The sequence below is a fragment of the Panulirus ornatus genome, chromosome 68, assembly GCF_036320965.1.
Source record: "Panulirus ornatus isolate Po-2019 chromosome 68, ASM3632096v1, whole genome shotgun sequence".
NCBI classification, from domain to species: Eukaryota; Metazoa; Arthropoda; class Malacostraca; order Decapoda; family Palinuridae; genus Panulirus; species Panulirus ornatus.
Window position 1 is genome coordinate 21,222,717 of NC_092291.1, and position 21,552 is coordinate 21,244,268.

At 38.9% G+C, this 21,552-nt stretch overlaps 1 protein-coding gene across 5 annotated transcripts in view; it reads left to right on the top strand.

The window, feature by feature from the left end:
- The first annotated feature begins 4,351 nt into the window (after positions 1-4,351).
- aft (cap methyltransferase 2) overlaps positions 4,352-21,552 on the top strand; it is a 29,376-nt gene continuing 12,175 nt past the window's right edge. Inside the window, exons 1-5 of one of the 5 annotated variants that reach the window (XM_071659544.1) lie at positions 4,352-4,468; positions 9,748-9,866; positions 15,525-16,200; positions 19,086-19,275; positions 20,374-20,535. In XM_071659544.1, coding sequence (XP_071515645.1) covers positions 16,040-16,200; positions 19,086-19,275; positions 20,374-20,535 — 513 coding nt within the window. In that variant the 5' untranslated portion in view covers positions 4,352-4,468; positions 9,748-9,866; positions 15,525-16,039. The other 4 variants (XM_071659545.1, XM_071659546.1, XM_071659547.1 and 1 more) reach the window with 4 other exon arrangements.

Sequence of the window (21,552 nt, forward strand, 5' to 3'; positions counted from 1 at the left end):
TACAGGCCCCATCACTCTCTATGTTTGCTAAATGCACACAAACGTAAAATGCAGACATGTTCACAAGAGGAAACTAAAGGCTCACATGAACTAGTGTCGTTCTCCTGGAGTGGTTTTAATGGGAAAGATCTTCATGTGGCAATGACAAAATGTCTCGTTTGCAATATCGGAGAAACCCTAAATTCAATAGAAAAAAAAAAAAAAAAAAAAAATATATATATATATATATATATATATATATATATATATATATATATATATATATATATATGTGAAGAGATTCTGTCAAGAAATAAAACTCCTCGCTATGTGAAATCTATTTCAAGTATTGGTGGCCATCTTGGATAGTGGGTGGGTCAAGCGGCACCGTACTGAAAAGGGTCCACCTAAGAATCATCCCCAACAAGACTGGTTCAAGTTGTCCCACTGGTTATTAAGAGTTATCATGAAGATTTCTATGAGATTTTATTTTAACAACGTATTTGCATTATCGTCAAAATGTAAAATTTCAGAGATATGCTAAACAACTCGTAATCATGTTTCAAAACCTCCATTTGAGTAAATTTTGCCAACTTGAAGAACGTTATACTTAATGTAACTGCGGCCATCTTAGACGATGGTGGGGGTTGCAAAATGCATCTTAATTAAAGGATAACTGGAGGATTATCCCTGCTAAGTCTGGTTCAAAGTAATTCAGTACTAAAAAAAAAAAAGAAAAAAAATGGCTAACGGACACATGAATATCTTAAATAACAACAGCCATCTTGGAAGGTGGTCAAGGAAATAAGTTTACGAGAGGACCACCAAAGTACCAATCACTCCATGCTTGGTTCAGACTAGCCCCGCATTTTCAGAGAAGAATGGAAATGGAAAAAAGTCTATGACTATATAGTGGATAGCATTTTCACCATAAAACAGCGGTACATGTAGTATTTAGGAATCTTTGAGTTACTTGATGAGCAAGCCACTGCAGCAGGTGGAACAGTACAACGCATAAGGAACACAATTACCTTCTTTCTACATAATATTGCGTAGCCAATATCAAGACGTTCAATTTCTGTTGTCGCTTCATTAGCTTAGCATCGTTGCCTTCTTAGCTACCTTTCAGCAAAGCTTATTATAAATGTCATAAGTAAACAAGTCTAAATACTCTGATACTTGACTGTTAATCAATACTCTATGACCAGTTAACCAGTTTCCTAACCGATAAAGTACAAACCAACTATACAAACGCTTTCTGATATCCTGTGAATGATGTTAAAATTTGAAATTTCACCGTGCCAATCTTTTCCACTTCATATCCGATGAATGTCAAAGACAAATATTATTCAACGAGAAATGGAAAAACTCCAGGAGTGGTCAGACCTATAGTAGATAAATTTTGACTCGACCAAATGCAAAGACGGAGATGGGACACGGGAAATGTGGCTAGGTTATGCCCATCATAAGAGTCAATACAAGACAGGAATTTAGGAGCTGACATCAAGTACCCACAATACCGCTTTTAAGTGCCGACAATATCACTTAACATTAGGGTAAGTTAAGCGAAAAACCAATGTACTAGGTTACTGCCGCCAGTGCCCTATGTATGTACATGAATACGGAAACGTTGCAACTACTCTACAGCAATATGTAGACCCATGTTTGAAGTAACCATGTACAATTTGGTCACCGAGATCTAATATCTATCATATTCCAACACCAGGTGTCAACCTTCGCTCTTGAGTAATTAGACAGCTTCATCACTGGGTGAGGCTAGCACCTGCAGACTTTCCCCAATGGTAAAGAGAAAACGGGAGATATTACTTATCTCAAGTTTCTAAAATCATCGTAACAATGTCGATAATGACCAGTTCCCTGAAACAGAGAGGTAAACAGAAAAACAAGACGCAGGGTGGGTTCCTGTCGTGATAAATGTGAGGACATGTGAACAAGTCTCTCCTCGCTCTTCCTCTCCAATGTCCAACAGTCACTCCATTTCCATTTTGCACACCATATTCAATTCTCTGATAAACAATCGTCTTACTATCACACTTCTCTTGAACTATTTCATTTAATACCCAATCAAACCTTCACACACAACATATTATCCATCACATTTCATTTTCAACACTTCCATCTTGATCCATACTTTTTTTTTTTTCATTTACGACCCACGCCATCAAACATGACCATCTTTGCCCTCACATAAAAAGACTTCTCTTTCCACAATTTCCTTAACGCACACAGAACCAAGCTCCCTTACCCTACACTATAGCTCACCTCAGCTCCCATAATTCCATGATTATTATATAACCCAAGTATTCCTTCTTCAGAGGCTCTTACAATCACAGCTTCTTTCTTAACTGATAACATATGATGTATTAGTGAGCAGACTTAATCGTCCACTGTCAGTAAAACTCTAAAGATGGACATGCTGTTCATCTTTATTCTTTCTTTCAGAATGAATGCCGAACTTAGAACAGACCTCGTAATTCTGATAAATAAGAAAATGAACGGCAGATTACTTACCTGAACGAGAGACATGGACATGTAAAGGCCTGACGTAAACCACATAACGACAACGATACTCGACTCAGTTTAGAGGCACACTTGAAACCACACAAACCCAGGCGTCGGGTCGTGGTTCATGTTTCTTTTCATTTTAGCAATTTCCATTATTTCTAAAAAAAAAAAAAATCCAGTTCTTGTTTTATTGAGCTTATTTCACATTAATAATACTAATACTAATACTAATAATAATAATAATAATAATAATAATAATAATGATAATAGTAATAATACCTTTAAAAGTCTGTAACGAATTCAGGGCTTCCAAGGAGGGAAAAATACGAGTAATATAGGGATGTGGTAGAAGAATAGAACGCAAAAGTTCATTTCCTTATACGGTAATCAAGTTTGGTAAAGCCTCTAATATTACGCCTTGATATCAGCGAAAATCATATCGCAGTTACTTCTTGACATCATGCTAGGATACGTTCCATTAGCTTCCTTGAATCTGTACTACGTTACAAAGACACGTTTCTCGGTTCAGTGTCTTTGTGTTTGATTAGCTTCCCTGGATCGGTATAGTCTCCCATTTTACCTATGTCTGTGGTTAACAAAAAAATACTATCAAGAAAACTAACCCAAAGTACCGAAGTGATGACGACCGTTAAGTCATTCGTCCATGCAGAAACGAAACTTTCATGGCTTCTCAAAAGTGATGATCAATCCCTTATACCATGCCAGCAGGTCTGATGTTATGCATGCGAAAACCACATGCTAGTATCATCAACACAATGGCAACTACTCCGTCCTTTGGCGGGTGAACATGAGGTGAAACATTTTGATTAAACTTTTCACTTAACACTGCTTCTCAGCTAAAGATATTTCAGTCATTTATCACTTATACTTCGATATTTCCTGCTCATCTTGCTTGCTCTACATTTTCCGAAGAAAAAAGTTTACTGCATATGATTATTTTCCTTGAAACCTAGCAGCAAGGGAAAAGAAAGCAAATGCTCGATTTTATAGCGGGAACATCAACTACAAAATACCAGAAACGATTCTGATCCCTTACCATACTCTTGCAAGGTCATACCTTGAATGTACAGTCCAAAAAATGGAGAAGAACTGGAAGAAATAGGAGAACGGTTGCAAAACTTATCCATCTCTCAGAAATCTCCGAACAAAGATCAGGATTTCTTTTAAGAAGCATAAACTCCACAGTGATCTAATGCAAGTATTCGTTTTTGTTTTTTTTAACAAATTCGATGATGTATATCACAGAAATCTTTTTGAAATACAAGAGAAAACCGTCACTGAGATAAATGAAGTAAGCCTTGTAACAGATGTAACACTGATGTGGCTAAGTCTCTTTGCCTATCGATGCTTTCAACCCTGAAATAAATTATCAACAAATGTTATTGCAAAGACCACAAAATCCTTTACAAACCGGCAAAAAAAAATGTCATGTTCATATGCCTTTTGATTAAACACGAGGAAAAATATACATCAATTCATTTCTCCACTTCTAAACCTTAAGAGTATATCATAGTGCAGCAGAGGGTGGGACATTGGAGTGAGATTTTATGGCAGGAATTTCCCTTCCTGTCTTATTAAAGTATATGCAAACTTCCTTCATTAATGCATGGCTTTCCTTCCATTGTTTTTCATACGCCTAATGCTAACGGGTGGAGTATAGTGGAAAAAGAGCACTACTAACTATATTATCTTTACCTTATCTAGTTAGTGTAGAAATGGATAAACCTAGGCTCATAACAATTAACCTAAACCAAAATGTGTGTAGATCATAGATAGATATAACTACCTAAGTCTGTCCTCACAAATTCTTGATAAAAGAAAACGAGAAATTCGTAAACACTGGCACGACGTCTGATTGTCCGGAAACGTGACTATCTTGTGGTTACAGATAATTTGTCTATATCTGTATCCTCCCTGTTAGATGTGATAACGATTTTGACAGGTTAGATCCTATCATTTCATGTGTGTAAGGGACTAAGAAATGACTGGTTAGTACTAACTGTTAAGTGCCAGTGCGTTTATTATTTGACAGGTTTAGTGACCTATTACTAAACAGCCACACGAGCAGTTGTTCTGACAGTGAAGTTGCAGTTTAGGGGTAACACTGAAGTAATGTCAGGGTCTTAAAATGCATAACAGTGGACTCATTGAAGTATTTGGGAACGGGTGAAGGTGATTTAAGGATATCCATTTTTCCCCTGTGATTATTAGATAGGTGTTAATAAGGTCGGTGATTGACAGGGAATATGTGAGGTAAAGGTAAGTGAAGTACTAACATGCAGCGGTAGAACCAACGAAAACTTCACTGAACTTCATGAGAGTTGAGATTTACCTTACTGTACAGTATTATGGTCAAATATACCAAAGACATTGGTTGCCTTCTGTTAGAGGAAGTAAACACACCTGGCGAACACAGCAAACACTGTTAGTGAAAAAAAAAAAAAAACAGTATAAATGACTTGATTTTTTTAATGAAATCAAAAGATAAGGTAAGTTTAATTTGCTAGGGAAAGTTAGGTGATGTTTTGAAATGTATTGTTGATATCTAGAGGTAATTTAGTATATCTTACCTCACATTTCCCTAAACCACAAAACCTTCCCCACTATCATTATTTATTACAGTATGATAAATGATAATGCACCACATCGTATTAGCCTGGCCTAAATAACTTTTACTAAATATAAGTAGTTCATTGATGTGCATTTCTTCAATGAATTTGATAAAACTGGGACTTTATTAAAGTGATATGCAAGCATAATGATCTTGATCTGTTCTCACAAAGATTAGTTTAATGTAGATTTCCTAGATCACCTGATGATTTCCCCCCTAACGTTTTGTCTAATCATCTTCCTTCATATGGGTATTTTGTCATATTTGTGAGAAAGTCCACGACGAAAGAAATATTGTTTTAGAAAGTTGAAAAACCTTTTCTCTACGAGATGCTTTCCCACAAGACTTCTTCCTGTTTTTCTTACCAAGCCCTGTCCCCCCACAAAAAAAAACTATTCTCAATCTTCAGTCGTTGCTGTGGGTTGGCATGTGTGATCTGCAAGATGTAAACACAAAGTTGTTGATGGGTGCTAGTTGCTGATTGGTTAAGGGTGGCCCCATTAGATAAGCATTGATTGTAGACACCTGTATGTTGATTTTGGAGGGTGTTTAGTAGTTGGGGAAGGGCCTAGGCTGGTGGTGTAGATGCTTCTTCTTTATGTAAGTATAAGATAAGCATTCACGGGCTACCCAGGGATGAGCACATAGGTTTGAATCCTGGATGGGTCAGTCAGTCCACAGTCAACCCAGATGTTCATCCATCTCCAGGAGTTGGTCATTAAAATGGGTACCTTCAGGATAGGGTATTTATATATATATCCCTGGGAATAGGGGAGAAAGAATGCTTCCCGTGTATTCCGTGCGTGTTGTAGGTGACTAGAAGGGGAGGGAGTGGGGGGCTGGAAATCCTCCCTTCTCGTTTTCAATTTTCCAAAAGAAGGAACAGAGAAAGGGGCCAAGTGAGGATATTTCCTCTAAGGCTCAATCCTCTGTTCGTAACGTTACCTCGCTAATGCAGGAAATAGCAAATATGTATAAAAGATATATATATGTGTAATTATTTATTTATTCATTATACTTAATTGCCATCTCTTGCGTCAGTGAGGTAGCACAAGGAGATAGACGAGGAATGGCCCAACCCATCCATGTACACATGTATTTACATAGAAGCCCATACATGCATATATACATACATATACATTTCAACGTACACATACATACACATACGCAGACATATGCATATATACACATGTGCATATTCATACCTGCTGCCTTCATCCATCCCCATCGCCACCCCGCCACGCATGAGATAGCATCCCCCCACCAGCAAGGTAGCACCAGGAAAAGACAAAAAAGGCCACATTTGTTCACACTCAGTCTCTAGCTGTCATGTGTGATACGCCAAAACCACAGCTCCCTATCCACATCCAGGTTAGGTTAGGTTAGGTTAGGTTAGGTTAGGTTAGGTTAGGTTAGGTTAGGTTTTGCACACTTTTCCAAACTCAATCACCAACTTCTGCAGTTTCTCACTCAAATCAGCCCCTAGAGCTGTATCATCGACAAACAACAACTGACTCTTTTCCTTGGGCCCTCTCTCCAAAACTCTGGCATTTACCTCCCTTACCATCCCGTCCATAAACAAATCAAACAACCATTGGGACATCACACACCCCTGACGCAGACTAACATTCACTGGGAACCAATACACTCTTCTCTCATCCTACTCATACACATACCTTTCATCCTTGGTAAAACTTTTCACTGCTTCTAGCAACTTACCTCCCACACCATATACTCTTAAGACCTTCCACAAAGCATATCTATCAGCCGTATCATATACCCTCTCCAGATCCTTAAATGCTACATACAAATCCATTTGTATTTCTAAGTATTTCTCACACATATTCTTCAAAGCAAATACCTGATCCACACATCCTCTACGACTTCTGAAATCACACTGCTCTTCCCCAGTCTGATGCTCTGTACTTTACTTCACCCTCTCAGTCATTACACTCCCATATAATTTCCCAGGAATACTCAGCAGACTTATTCCTCTGTAGTTTGAACATGCCCCTTTATCCCCTTTGCCCTTGTACAGTGGGACTATACATCCATTCCACCAGTCTTCAGGCACTTCACCATGGTCCATACGTACATGGAATATCCTTACCAACCAGTCAACAACACAATCATCCCTTGTTTTTTAATAAATTCTACTGCAATACCATCCAAACCCACCACCTTGGCAGATTTAATCTTCTGCAAAGCTTTTACTACCTCTTCTCTCTTATCCAAACCATTCTCCCTGACCCTCTCACTTCACACACCACTCTGACCAAAACCCCCAATGATCTGCCACTCTGTCATCAAACACATTAAACAAACCTTCATAATACTTATTACATCTCACTTCATCACTACCTTTTATTACTTACCCACTTGCCCCCTTCAATTATGTTCCCATTTGTTCTCTTGTCTTATGCACATGATTTCTCTCCCTCCAAAATATCTTTATATTCTCCCTAAAATTTGATGATATTCTCTCAAGCCAACTCTGATTTGCCCTCTTTTTCTACCCTTGCACCTTTCTCTTGACCTTGTGCCACTTTCTTTATACATCTTCCTGTCATTTGCACTCCTCCCCTGCAAGTATCATCCAAATGCCTTTCTTTTCTCTTTCACTGACAACTTTACTTCTTCATCCCACCACTCATTACCCTTTTTAGTCTGCCCACCTCCCCCTTTCTCATGCCACATGCATCTTTTGTGCAAGCCATCACTGCTTCCCTCAATACATCTCATACATCACCCAGTCCCCTCACGTCATTTGCTCTCACCTTTTGCCATTCTACACTCAGTCTTTCCTGATACTTCCTCACACAAGTCTCATTTCCAAGTTCACTTACTCTCACCACTCTCTTCTCCCCAACATTCTCTCTTCTTTTTTGAAAACCTCTACAAATCTTCACTTTTGCCTCCACAAGATCGTGATCAAATATCCTTCCAGCTGCCGCTCTTAGCACATTAACATCCAAGAGTCTCTCTTTTACATGTCTATCAGTTAACACATAATCCAATAATGCCCTTTGACAATCTCTCCTACTCACATACGTATACTTGTATCTATCTCTCTCCATTTATTTATAGATATAGCATTGATAGGATGGCCTTGATTAGGGCCTCAGTTGCCTGTGCTGTCTCAGCAAACACAAATGAAAATTATATTTTTATATTTCCAGGTGGGACTTCATTTTGCATATGTCTAATCACATTACTCTACATGCACGTCAGGTGTTACCAGACTGTGCCTGCTCAAGATTATACTGCGAGTGAAAAGTCACCATTGACAGGGCTGCATCTTTGGTAGTACAGTCTTGTCAAAGATCTCCTCACTCCAAAGGAGTCTACATTTTTCTTCTACTAGAAGTAGCACAGCACAGCAGGAGCCCTTAGGTTCTGGGTAACACTTGGACTCTTTCATAGAAATTGGTCCTGGGGTAATTATAGATAAGATGAATAAATAAACATACACATCATGCTAAAAGTAGCTACAGAAGTGGGCATGTAGATCTGACATCGTACCAAGATGAAGCATGTGCAACCTCTTTGATGATGTAAGGGTGACTGATATGCATGATATTTTTGTATGGCGTTGATGTAAACAAATATCACCTGTGAACTTGGATAAAACATCAGATGATGTGTGGAACATTAGCTTTGTAACACGTGTTGCATGAAGCAGCTAAAGGGTTAAGGGACAAAAGCTGATGACAATGCCATTTTATTATCAACTTAAACTACGTTGAGAAAAAGTAGATAAGTAAGAATTAGTTGTACCAAGGATAGCCAAGAGGACATGATGAAATAAACTTGTTATGCATATACAAAACAGAAAGTTGAAGATGGCTAATCTGAAAAGAGAAAGTTTGATTAATTCATATGAAGACACTCAAGTCTCCAGATGAATACCTTAATAAATCATGTTTGCCTTTCTTTGCTTCCGTGCTCTTGTGGTAATGCATTCCAACTTCAGTGTTTTTTTTTTTTTTTTTTTTTCTGTCTCCCGCGTTTGCGAGGTAGAGCAAGGAAACAGACGAAAGAAATGGCCCAACCCACCCCCAAACACATGTATATACATACGTCCACACATGCAAATATACATACCTACACAGCTTTCCATGGTTTACCCCAGACGCTTCACATGCCCTGATTCAATCCACTGACAGCACGTCAACCCCAGTATACCACATCGATCCAATTCACTCTATTCCTTGCCCTCCTTTCACCCTCCTGCATGTTCAGGCCCTGATCACACAAAATCTTTTTCACTCCATCTTTCCACCTCCAATTTAACTTGTGTTAAATTTCGATATTAGAACTTGTTCGATACAGTTCTCCAAGTTCAGAGGAGCTGTGTTAATATTGTTTTATTAATTTTTTCATTATTAGAAATTAAATATTTTCACACACAGAGGTGTAGAAGTGTGCCTCCTAAATTACTAAACCATGTCTTTGCTCATTTAGATTGTAAACTTTAAATGTTTGAGAGCCTTTGCTCTTTACCAGTTGGTGATGTGCCACTTTGTTGTAGCTTACTAAGACCACTTTACCTCGGACAGAATCAAATCAGAATTTGTCATATGAAATCTTTTCCATCTGGACTTCCCCAGGGCTCACAGTTCAGAGTGAAAACATATGGAGCATGGCAGTGCCTCCACAGCTTTGTGAAGTCACGGTGAAAGTTGAGGCAACAGACATCAGTAAACCTCGTTGTCTGCTTGATATGACTGTAAGTAGTTCATTATGCCTTATAGAAGTATAACTGTGAATTTTGTAGATGATACATGAATGAATTACATGTAATCTAGTTTAACAAGCTTTACATTTGTGAGGGGTCATCTCTCTCTTTCTTAGACATTTGTCCTGGGGTAATCATGAGTTACTGATTATTGATTAAATGAGTAGGTTGGTAGTAGTTGATCGACAGCCAACAACCAGGAAAGAATACTACCAGTACTACCCACCTCGGTATTGGGTGGGTTAGTAATGCTTGCATAGTGAGCCAGCACCTCAGTTGTCATGTTGGACTCCTTTGACCCGGGTAGCTGTCATTACTTTCTGCTTCACCCAGATGTGGAGTATTGGCACTCTGTCCACAAACATACAATCTCTCTTTATCATGCATATCACTTGACAATGTTTAATTTGCACAGCTTATTCTTCATATCTAGATTTTCCAGTGATGGGCAGTATGCACTTGCCCTGCCTTTTTGCAAAATGTTAGGAGCAATAGACAGTAGCAGTGGGTAGAAACATGTAGGCAGGAGCATTAGGTAGAAGTAGTTAGAAGGAACATGAAGCAGGAGCCTCTGCAAACACTGTGTTAGACTTGCCCACTCCCCATGGCCTGTTAAGGGTGAGGCACAAAAGACTAGGAAGAGGCACTAGAGTTCACTGGTTATGGAGACTCTAATGCTGTGACAACCCCTTTGACAGTGTTCCAGTTGGGAACAGGCATCAGAGATATGGATAGATAGATATATAGAAATATATTATTTATGTTTATAATGGTGTTTTAGCTACGTCTTATCATTTTATATCAACTGATTGTTATATTTCTTTCTGTTATTTCCCCTGATGATGTGATTATTACTCAAAAGTGCACTTGGGTGGGCAGTTTAGAAAGGTTAGTGAGTGGTTAGATGAAGAAGTAAGGTTGTTAGTGAAAGAGAAAAGAGAGGCATTTGGATGACACTTGCAGGAAAGTAGTGCAAGTGACTGGGAGATGTATAATAGAAAGTGGCAGGAGGTCAAGAGAAAGGTGCAAGGGTTGAAAAAGAGGGCAAATGAGAGTTGGGGTGAGAGAGTATCATTAAACCTTAGAGAGAATAAAAAGATGTTTTGGAAGGAGGTAAATAATGTGCATAAGACAAAAGAACAAATGGGAACATTGGTGGGAAGTGATAACAGGTAGTGATGAATTGAGGAAATGGAGTGAGTATTTAGAAGGTTTGTTGAACATGTTTGATGATAGAGTGGCAGATATAGGGTGTTTTTTTCAAGGTGGTGTGCAAAGTGAGAGGGGTCAGGGAGAATGATTTGTTAAGAGAGAGGAGGTAGTGAGAGCTTTGCAGTAGATGAAATCCGGCAAGGCAGAGGGTTTGGATGGTATTGCAGTAGAATTTATTAAGAAAGGGGGTGACTGTGTTGTTGATTAGTTGGTAAGGATGTTCAGTGTATGTATGGCTCATGGTGAAGTGCTTGAGGATTGGCGTAATGCATGCATAGTGCCAGTGTACAAAGGCAAAGGGGAAAAAGGTGAGTGTTCAAACTACAGAGGCAAAACTTTGTTGAGTATTCCTGGGAAATTTTATGGGAGCGTATTTATTAAGAGGGTGAAGGCATGTACAGAGCATCAGATTGGGGAAGAGCAGTGTGATTTAAGAAATGGTAGAGGATGTGTGGATCAGATGTTTGCTTTGAAAAATGTATTAGAGAAATAATTATAAAAACAGATGGATTTGTATGTAGCATTTATGGATCTGGAGAAGGCATATGATAGGGTTGATAGAAATACTTTGTGGAAGGTTTTAAGAGTGATGATAGGGTTGTTAGAGATGCTTTGTGGAAAGTTTTAAGAGTGGGAAGTAAGTTGCTAGAAACATTGAAAAGTTTTTACCAGGGATATAAGGCATGTGTATGAGTAGGAAGAGATGAGAGAGATTGGTTCTCACTGAATGTTTGTTTGTGGCAGGGGTGTGTGATGTCCCCATGGTTGTTTAATTTGTTTATAGATGGGATGGTTAGGGAGGTAAGTGCAGGAGTTTTAGAGAGAGGGGCGAGTATACAGTCTGTTGGGGATGAGAGGGCCTGGAAAGTGAGTCAGTTGTTGTTTGCCGATGATACAACTCTAGTGGTTCATTCGTGTGATAAACTGCAGAAGTTGGTGACTGAGTTTCAAAAAGTGTGTGAACTGAGAAAGTTGAGAGTAAATGTGAATAAGAGCAAGATTATTAGGTTCAGTAGGGTTGAGGGACAAGTTGATTAGGATGTAAGTTTGAATTGAGAAAAATTGGAGGAAGTGAAGTGTTTTAGATATCTGGGAGTGGACTTAGCAGTGGATGGAAGCAGAAGTGAGTCATAGGGTGGGGAAGGGGGTGAAGGTTCTGGGGGTGTTGAAGAATGTGTGGAAGGCAAGAGCGTTATCTCTGAGAGCAAAAATGAGTATGTTTGAAGGAATAGTGGTTCCAACACTGTTGTATGGTTTTGAGGCATGGGCTATAGATGGGGTTGTACAGAGGAGGGTGGATGTGTGGGAAATGAAATGTTTTAGGACAATATGTGGTGTGAGTTGGTTTGATCAAGTAAGTGAAGAAAGGGTAAGAGAGATGTGTCGAAATGTTAAGAGTGTTGCTCAGAGAGCAGAAGAGGGTGTGTTGAAATGGTTTGGACTTATGGAGAGAATGAATGAGAAAAGATTGACAAAGAGGATATATGTGTCAGGTGGAGGGAAGAAGAAGGGGGAAACCAAACTGGAGGTGGAAGGATGGAGTGAAAAAGATTTTGAGCAATTGGGGCCTCAAGATAGAGGAGGGTAAGAGGTCTGTAAGGAATAGAATGAATTGGAATGATGTGGTATACCAGGGTCGACATGCTGTCACTGGACTGAACCTAGGCATGTGAAATGTCTGGGATAAACCATGGATGTGAATAGGGAGCTGTGATTTTGGTGCATTACACATGACAGCTAAAGACTAAGTATGAACAAATGTGGTCTTTTTCCTGGCACTACCTCGCTGAAGTGGGGGGGCAGTGATGCTTTTTCCTGTAGGGTGGGGTAGCGATGGGAATGGATGAAGGCAAGCAAAAATGAATATATACATATGTATGTATGTATTATCCCTGGGGATAGGGAATTAAGAATACTTCCCACGTATTCCCTGCGTGTCGTAGAAGGTGACTAAAAGGGGAGGGAGTGGGGGGCTGGAAATCCTCCCCTCTCGTTTTTTTTTTTTTAATTTTCCAAAAGAAGGAACAGAGAATTGGGCCAGGTGAGGGTATTCCCTCAAAGGCCCAGTCCTCTGTTCTTAATGCTACCTCGCTAACGCGGGAAATGGCGAATAGTTTAAAAGAAAAGAAGAAAGTATGTATGTATATGTCTGTCTGTGTGTATATATATTTATGTATATGTATGTATATGGGTGTTTATGTATATGTATGTGTATATGAGTGGATTGGCCATTCTTCATCTGTTTCCTGGAGCTACCTCGCTGACGCAGGAAACAGTGATTATGTGTAATAAGAAACGGAAATTTATATTTGTTCATTTATTATTCTTGATCACCGCCTCCTGCGTCAGTGAGATAGTGCCAGGAAACAGGTGAAGAATGGTCCACTCACTCATATATACATATATATATGCATAAATGCCCTTACACACACATATACATACATATACATACACACATATAAACATGTGCATATTCATACTTTCTTGCCATCATCCATTCCTGGCACTACCCCATGCCTCAGTAAGGTAGCACAAAGAAAACAGACAAAAAAGGCCACATTCATTCACACTCAGTCTCTAGCTGTCATGTGTAATACACCAAAATCAAAGCTCCCTATCCACATCCAGGCCTCACAGACCTTTCCATGGTACCCTAGATGTTTCCCATGCCCTGGTTCTGGCCATTGACGGCACGTCGACCCCGGAATACCACATCATTCCAATTCACTCCGTTCCTTGCATGCCTTTCACCCTCCTGTATGTTCAGTCCCCGATTGTTCAAAATCATTTTCACTCCATCCCTCCACCTCCAATTTGGTTTCCTGCTTCTCCTTGTACCCTCCACCTCAGATACATATATCCTCTTTGTCAGTCTTTCCTCGCTCATTCTCTCCACATGTCCAAACCACTTCAACACACCTTCTTCTGCTCCCTCAACCACACTCTTTTTATTTCCACAAATCTCTCTTACCCTTCCATTATTTTCTCGATATATATTTATATCCTCCATGGCAGTCAATCACAATGATTTCACTTCTAAAACACACAAACTCTAGAGTTCCCAGTGAGCAGTTCTTGCTCCAACCATTTTCACTCTCTTCCTACATGACCTCCCATTACCTCCGGCAAAACACATGAAGGTCCTTTCACATGCAGATGACGTCACAGTCACATAGCCACACCCTGCCACCACAGTAGCAACAACAGATATGTAGCACTTAAGTTGGAATAATAGCTCACCCAGTATAGATTATGTGTATCTTCACAGAAGTTTGTGATCACTCCCCACACAAAAATGAATCCAACTCTCACCTTCAATCACCCGGATGGACAATCACTCCTTCTAAACTAAACACAAACCATTCTAGTCATCACATATAACACACACATAACTTTCACTCCCCACACCAATAACAACACAAAAGTGACTAACAAACTAAATGACTTCAGAACATCAACTGACATCATACTTGGACAATAGAAAAGGATCCTTCAGCATCTTCCACAAATAATTCATCTGCTCCTTTAAAACTGTGCCTCACCTGCCTGGCTTTCCATCCTCTTCAAAGTGCTAACTTCTGTGGATAGTGAATGATGATGGCTAGTTACTTGACATTACCTCACCTCCACATTATGACATCATAGGCCTGATTTGGTTGTTGGTGCCCGTGAATGAGAATCCTCCAACCTTATGAATATTATGGTAGTTCAGTAGAGTGAATGTTCCCTCATGGCCACAACCTTGCCTTTATTTGGAATAAGAATACTATGGTAGTAAAGTAGGGTGAATATTCCCTTATGGCTTCAACCTTGCCTTTATTTGGAATTTAAATACTGTGGTAGTAAAGTAGAGAGAATCTTCCCCTATGGATATGACCTTGCCTTTATTTGGAACATATATATTTTGTTTTATGTTATGTGTTTTGCATTTAGGGCTGGGTGATACAGGTAGACTTTACCAACACTTGTAACTGATAATTTTAAAGCACATACATTATATACCAAAGCATTTTCCAACTCAGAGAGTACTCAGATTTTGATTTTTATGTAATAATACCTTATCTAGTGGTAAGGGTGAGTCCATGAGTTTATAGATAACTGCAGAACATCGTGAAAAAGTGTAACACAACATTCTATCATGTCCTGAAAACCTGATTAAGGTATTATATCTCATGAAGTTTTTCCATGAATATAAACTTTTCTTATTTTAAAGAGTTAAGTTTTATTACGTTTAGCCAGTTTCTTATATATCACATATTGTGGAAAAATGTTTGCTATCACAGTGGTAGAGATTTTTTTATTTGTTATACTTAATCACCGTCTCCTGTGTTAGCGAGGTAGTGCAAGGAAACAGATGGGGAATGGCCCAACCCACCCACATACACATCTGTTTTTGTGAGGAATTACAGGACTAATTTTTAGTTTTCTTTATTCCAGATACTGGAGGATCCTAAAAATGATCATAGAGAAAATATAAGCTTAGAACTTAGTCCAGAAGCTCTTGCAACTGCTATTGATTCCCTGGTTAAAGTACGTGCCCAGTTAGACTCTATTGCTAGAAAAACAAAAGCATGAAATGCTTAAACAGGTGTGAAGAAATTGCTGTTCTGTAGTGTTGTGCAGGAGTAAGCCACATTTAATAGTGCATATAATTTGTATTTGGTCTGTTTGATAGTAGGATAAAAGCAGTTCTTATTGCAGCAAAAATTTATACAAATATTTTACTGGATAACTCCTATAGATTTATAATGATCTTTGTGTAATGAATATTGTACTATTATTGCTTGTACTGAGTTAAATTATTTTATTGTTATGTCATTGCTTTATACAATGGCAGAATATCTGCAATTATAAGAGTAAAGAAAGAGGAAGCTTGCTTAGAAAAGAAACTGACACTGAAGGCAGAGTGTTGTTGGTTATGAAAGGTAAAGCCAAATCCTGCAAGCAAAGTGATGGAAGTTAAAGAAAATATTTCAATGGAGACAGCTGAGGAAAAAGATGAGTTTTCTTTCCGACCCCAACGAGAGCAGAGAAGCATAAGGCCGCAACAAATTACACTTCCCAAAGATCTCCAGCGCCATCCAAAAAGTCGGCCCTCTGAAAAGCAGCGGAGGTAAGTAAAAAATGTCTTCAAAATATTTGATTTTTTTGTTTGTTTCTTTATTTGACACATGGCAACAGGGGTATAAGCTATAATCAATGTTTCTTTAATAAGACTCGACTACAGTCAATTTTTAGAAAAATACCTTGGACTACAAACATTTGTGAAAAAAATATTTATTTTTTATCATTGTACTTTGTCGCTGTCTCCTGCATTAGCGAGGTAGCGCAAGGAAACAGATGAAAAGAATGGCCCAACCCACCCACATGCACATGTATATACATACACGTCCACCCACGCACATATACATACCTATACATCTCTACTTATACATATATATACACACAGACATATACATATATACCCATGTACATAATTCATACTGTCTGCCCTCATCCATTCCCGTCGCCACCCCGCCACAAATGAAATGAGAACCCCCTCTCCCCGCATGTGCGCGAGGTAGTGCTAAGAAAAGACAATAAAGGCCACATTTGTTCAGTCTCTAGCTGTCATGTATAATGTACCGAAACCACAGCTCCCTTTCCACATCCAGGCCCCACAAAACTTTCTGTGGTTTACCCCAGACGCTTCACATCCCTTGGTTCAATCCATTGACAGCACATCGACCCCGGTATACCACATCATTCCAATTCACTCTTATTCCTTGCACGCCTTTCACCCTCCTGCATGTTCAGGCCCCGATCACTCAAAATCTTTTTCACTCCATCTTTCCACCTCCAATTTGGTCTCCTGCTTCTCCTCGTTCCCTGACACATATATCCTCTTTGTCAATCTTTCCTCACTCATTCTCTCCATGTGACCAAACCATTTCAAAACTCTTTCTTCTGCTTTCTCAACCACACGTCTCTCTTACCCTTTCATTACTTAATCAAACCACCTCACACCACATATTGTCCTCGAACATCTCATTTCCAGCACATCCCCAGTTGACTCAGATTTCTAGCAATAGTAGTTTTAATGTATCATGTTCATCCAGTAATAGACTAGAATTGTTAGTCATACAGTCTGTAACGTGTAACCACATTAGGTAACAGACTAACAGTTACTTCCATGACCCTTACTTTTGGTAAAACCTCACCATTGCAGCAATAGCTATCTCCTCATTAGATCTGTAAAGAGAAAAGCTCATATAAGTGTGTGTGAATACATAAGGGAACTGATGCATTTTATTGGTTTTAATTTCCCTGATTGGGAAAACTTAAAGAAGAGAACTGTTGTTTCCATGTTCAGTGGTCTGTTTCAAGGTTTTGGTCTGTTTATAAATGCTGCTGGTATCATTTCATTCTCCAGAGTGTAAGCATGTATTAGGAAGTTTTAGTATAGGATGATATTCATGAGAATTTTGGTTAGTATCTTAATTGTGAATAATTTATTGCAGATTTATAGGTTGGTTTGATATATTTAGGAAATGGCAGGGTCTTCCTAACATCAGCATGAAGTGGAATGCTGACCATGCTGCAGAGTTTGCTTTCCCTCAAGAGTTCAAGCAGTTCATGGAAGCCCAGGGCTGCATACCTTTGCATTATAAGAAAAGATCTATTATGGACAATAAAACATAATAGTAAACAGTATGAATTTTTTTATTCAAGCAAAATAGGTGACAAAACAAGTGCCTTTGCAGCTCACTTGATGCAGGGCCTTATTCCTGCACATTTCAGCACATTTTGCGGAAATGTCTGCAGAACTTTTATACATTAATGGAGTGAAAGTTGTGGATGAAAATTCTTATGAAGTTATTTTTTTCTTTAATATGTGAATACCTTGGAAGTTGTAAAATTACATATTGTTTTAAAGACTTGAGAAATGTGATTTTTTAAATACATTTATCACCTTGTGCCCATATTCCATGTGGAAGATTTGTCCATGGACTCCCATGGTGCAGTGTTTAGTGTTCCTATTCGTGGCGCATTGACGGGCCGCCCAGTGGTTGAGCGCATAGGTTTGAATCATGGTTCCCTTCACCTCTGACACATATATCCTCTTTGTCAACCTTTCCTCACTCATTCTCTCCATATGTCCAAACCATTTTAACACACCCTCTTCTTCTCTCTCAACCACACTCTTTTTATTACTACACATCTCTCTAACCCTTTCATTACTTACTCGATCAAACTGCCTCACACCACATGTTGTCGTCAAACATTTAATTTCCAACATATCCAACCTCCTCCATGCAACACATTCTATAACACATGTCTCATGACCATACAATATTGTTGGAACTGCTATTCCTTCAAGCATAATTATTTTTCCTCTCCGAGGTAATGTTCTCTCTCTCCATACATTCTTCATCTCACCCAGAACCTTCTCCCCCTTCCCCACCCTGTGACTTGCTTCCACTTCCGTGGTTCCATTTGCTGCTAAGTCCACTCCCAGATATCTAAAACACTTCACTTCCAATTTTTCTCCTTTCAAACTCAGCCCGTGCCATCACAGCTGACATAAAAAAAAAAAAGAGGTTACAGAAAGGGAGTAGAAGCAAGAAAAGGTGGCAAAACATCCCACCCAACCAGGCATAGCCCTATGTTTGGTAAGCCTGTAACATATTTTGAGTATCCAAAAGAGCCATGATAAAGCAAAACTTGGCTGATTTTTTATCATTTATGGAAAACCTGCTGTGTAAAAGAGGAGATAATGTAGGAGTTAGGTGAAATATAGTAAGGTAAAGAGTCTTGTAGTTTGTCTGTTGAAGGAAAGAATGAAAAATCAGTGTGTCTGATTCATGGCTTGTTAGCACCTACAAAGTTTAGTACAAAGATTTAACAGTTGATCATGTTCAGTTCTCTTTCAGGTTTATTAGGTCATTCATAAACATTAAATTTGATCTATTTTCTGATATTTTACCTGGAGAAATTTGAATGTGTCTTACTTTGCAGCCGAGGCTTCTTAGGAAATGATGGAAACAACTTTCCATTGCTTGAGTTTACAGACCATATTCAAGCTCAGGTTGATGTAGAAGAACACTTCAACAAACACTTTACTTTCACATGTGAATCAGAAAAGGAGGGAAATGTAGAATGGAAACTTCCTGCAGCTGAAACTTTGTTCACAGAGCCAGTTTGGCAGGTAAGATTTTTTTCCCATCATTAGTTTGGGATAACATGTAAATGAGTAGGGATAGTTTTCCTATTGCTAAAAGGTACCTTGTCCTTGAAAGACACTGTCCACCTGCCATGTATTTTCAAAGGTGTTACATGGCTGAGGTTTATTGTGGGTTCAAGTATTTGCCACTCTCAGGGTGAAGTCATCTTACATCTGATTACTGAGACTTGATGTTTCTAACATTGTGAGTGCTAGCAACCTGCCTCATTGTGCCTCAGGCTATTTTAAGGGAACAGTGCTTTTTCTTTACTCTTCCAGGCTGCCACTTCATTTTAGGAAATTTACTTCTGGGTACTGTATTTGTCCCACCTTTACTTAAAGAAGGTTGAATCTTACCTTTCTAAGGTGGAGAAAGCCCAGATTCTTGCCTGGAAGCAAGACCATATGGGTACATATGAGGTTTCTTGGCACACTGGGTGCTCTGAATGCACAATCAGATGGCTGCTTCCTGCAGCACCTCTTTGGTGCCTCACGTCATTCAGATCATGACCTTATAGACCCAAAACATGGACCAAGATTACTTGAGGAACCTTGGCAATTGTATGCCCAGATGTCTGCACATGTTAATCAAGGTCAAAGGAGAGATGACAAAGCACTGAAATATAAGTGTGACATTTCCTTTCCAAATGTATGGTAAGGTGGATAAGGTTTTTTGCAGACACTGTATCTTGTTCCATTAGGGGTGGTATCTTTTTATGTAATTTGCATAGAATGTTTTAAAGCCTTTACCAGTGATCGATAAACACCCTCATATTTCTTTCAGTTGAATACAGTGCATGATTGTACATGGCTGAAGAATATATATTTATCATTTAAATAACATACATAGTAACATTTTCAGTTGAAGTGTACTCCTTTATGTGACTGACAACAATCTGTGACAAATAAAACTATTAAAGTAACTAAAGAAAACCTGTGAAACAGAAAGTCATACTACATAGCAAAATGGTAACATCTTCCCATTGATCAGTCACAATAGGCTGAGTTGATGTATGTTTACCAGTCTATGTACTTACTGATGTAGCAAACCTTCAGTCAGCCATACATCATTCTTCATTACAGGATGAAGAACTCCAGGCTATGAAAATATCATTAAACAAAACCAAACAGCTCTTGAGTAACAAGGACATAGAACTCTGGCATTCTCATACAAACAATACCAATCCAACCCAAAAGATCTCCCATGCCGTCCGACGCCGTGCCCAGCCAGAAATGGTCACACAGGTAGGGCAAATGTTTTTTCAAGTCTTTTTTTTCTTTTTTCAAATAATAGCATACACACTTATGCTTTTCAAAGCATAAAAATCTTGTCTTAAAAGTATATAATGCCCTAAATATGTCTGTTGTCTTTGTATCTTTCTCTGTGCCTTTCTATGTATCTATCTGTCAGTCTGTCCAGTATGTTTTTCTAACTGTTGATCAGTATTTGTATCTAGGTCTTTGTCTGTCTTGTCTCTATGTCTTGATCTATATCTGTATTTATCTACTTATATAGGCATGCAAGGAATAGAGTGAATTGGAATGATGTGGTATACCGGGATCGTTGTGCTGTCAATGAACTGAACCAAGGCATGTGAAGCATCTGTTGCACACCATGGAAAGGTCTCTGGGGCCTGGATGTGGATAAGGGAGTTGAGGTTTTGGTGCATTACACATGACAGCTAGAGACTGAGCATGAACTAATGTGGCCTGTTTTGTTTGTTTTCCTGTTGCTGCCTCGATGAAGCAGGGATTAGTGATGCTGTTTCCTGTGGCACAGGGTAGGGCCAGGAATGGATGAAGGAAAGCAAGTATGAATATTTATGTGTATATATGTATATGTTGATATGTATATATATGTATATTTGAATGTATGGGCTTTTATGTATATATATGTGTATATCTGGATAGGCCATTATTTGTCTGTTTCCTGGCGCTACCTCGCTGATGCAGGAAATGGCGTTCAAGTATGATTGATATAAAGGATATAGTGTATGTATATACATGTGTATGTGGGTAGGTTTGGCCATTCTTTTGTATATTTCTTTGCGCTACCTCGCTAATGCGGGAGACAGCGACAAAGTATAATAAAAAGATAAAAGATATAGATGATGATTATTTTATTTTTTATTATACGTGGTCACTGTCTTCCGCATTAGTGAGCTAGCGCAAGGAAACAGACAAAAGAATGGCCCAACCCACCCACACACACATGTATATACGTAAACGCCCACACACGCACATGTACATCCTATAGATTTC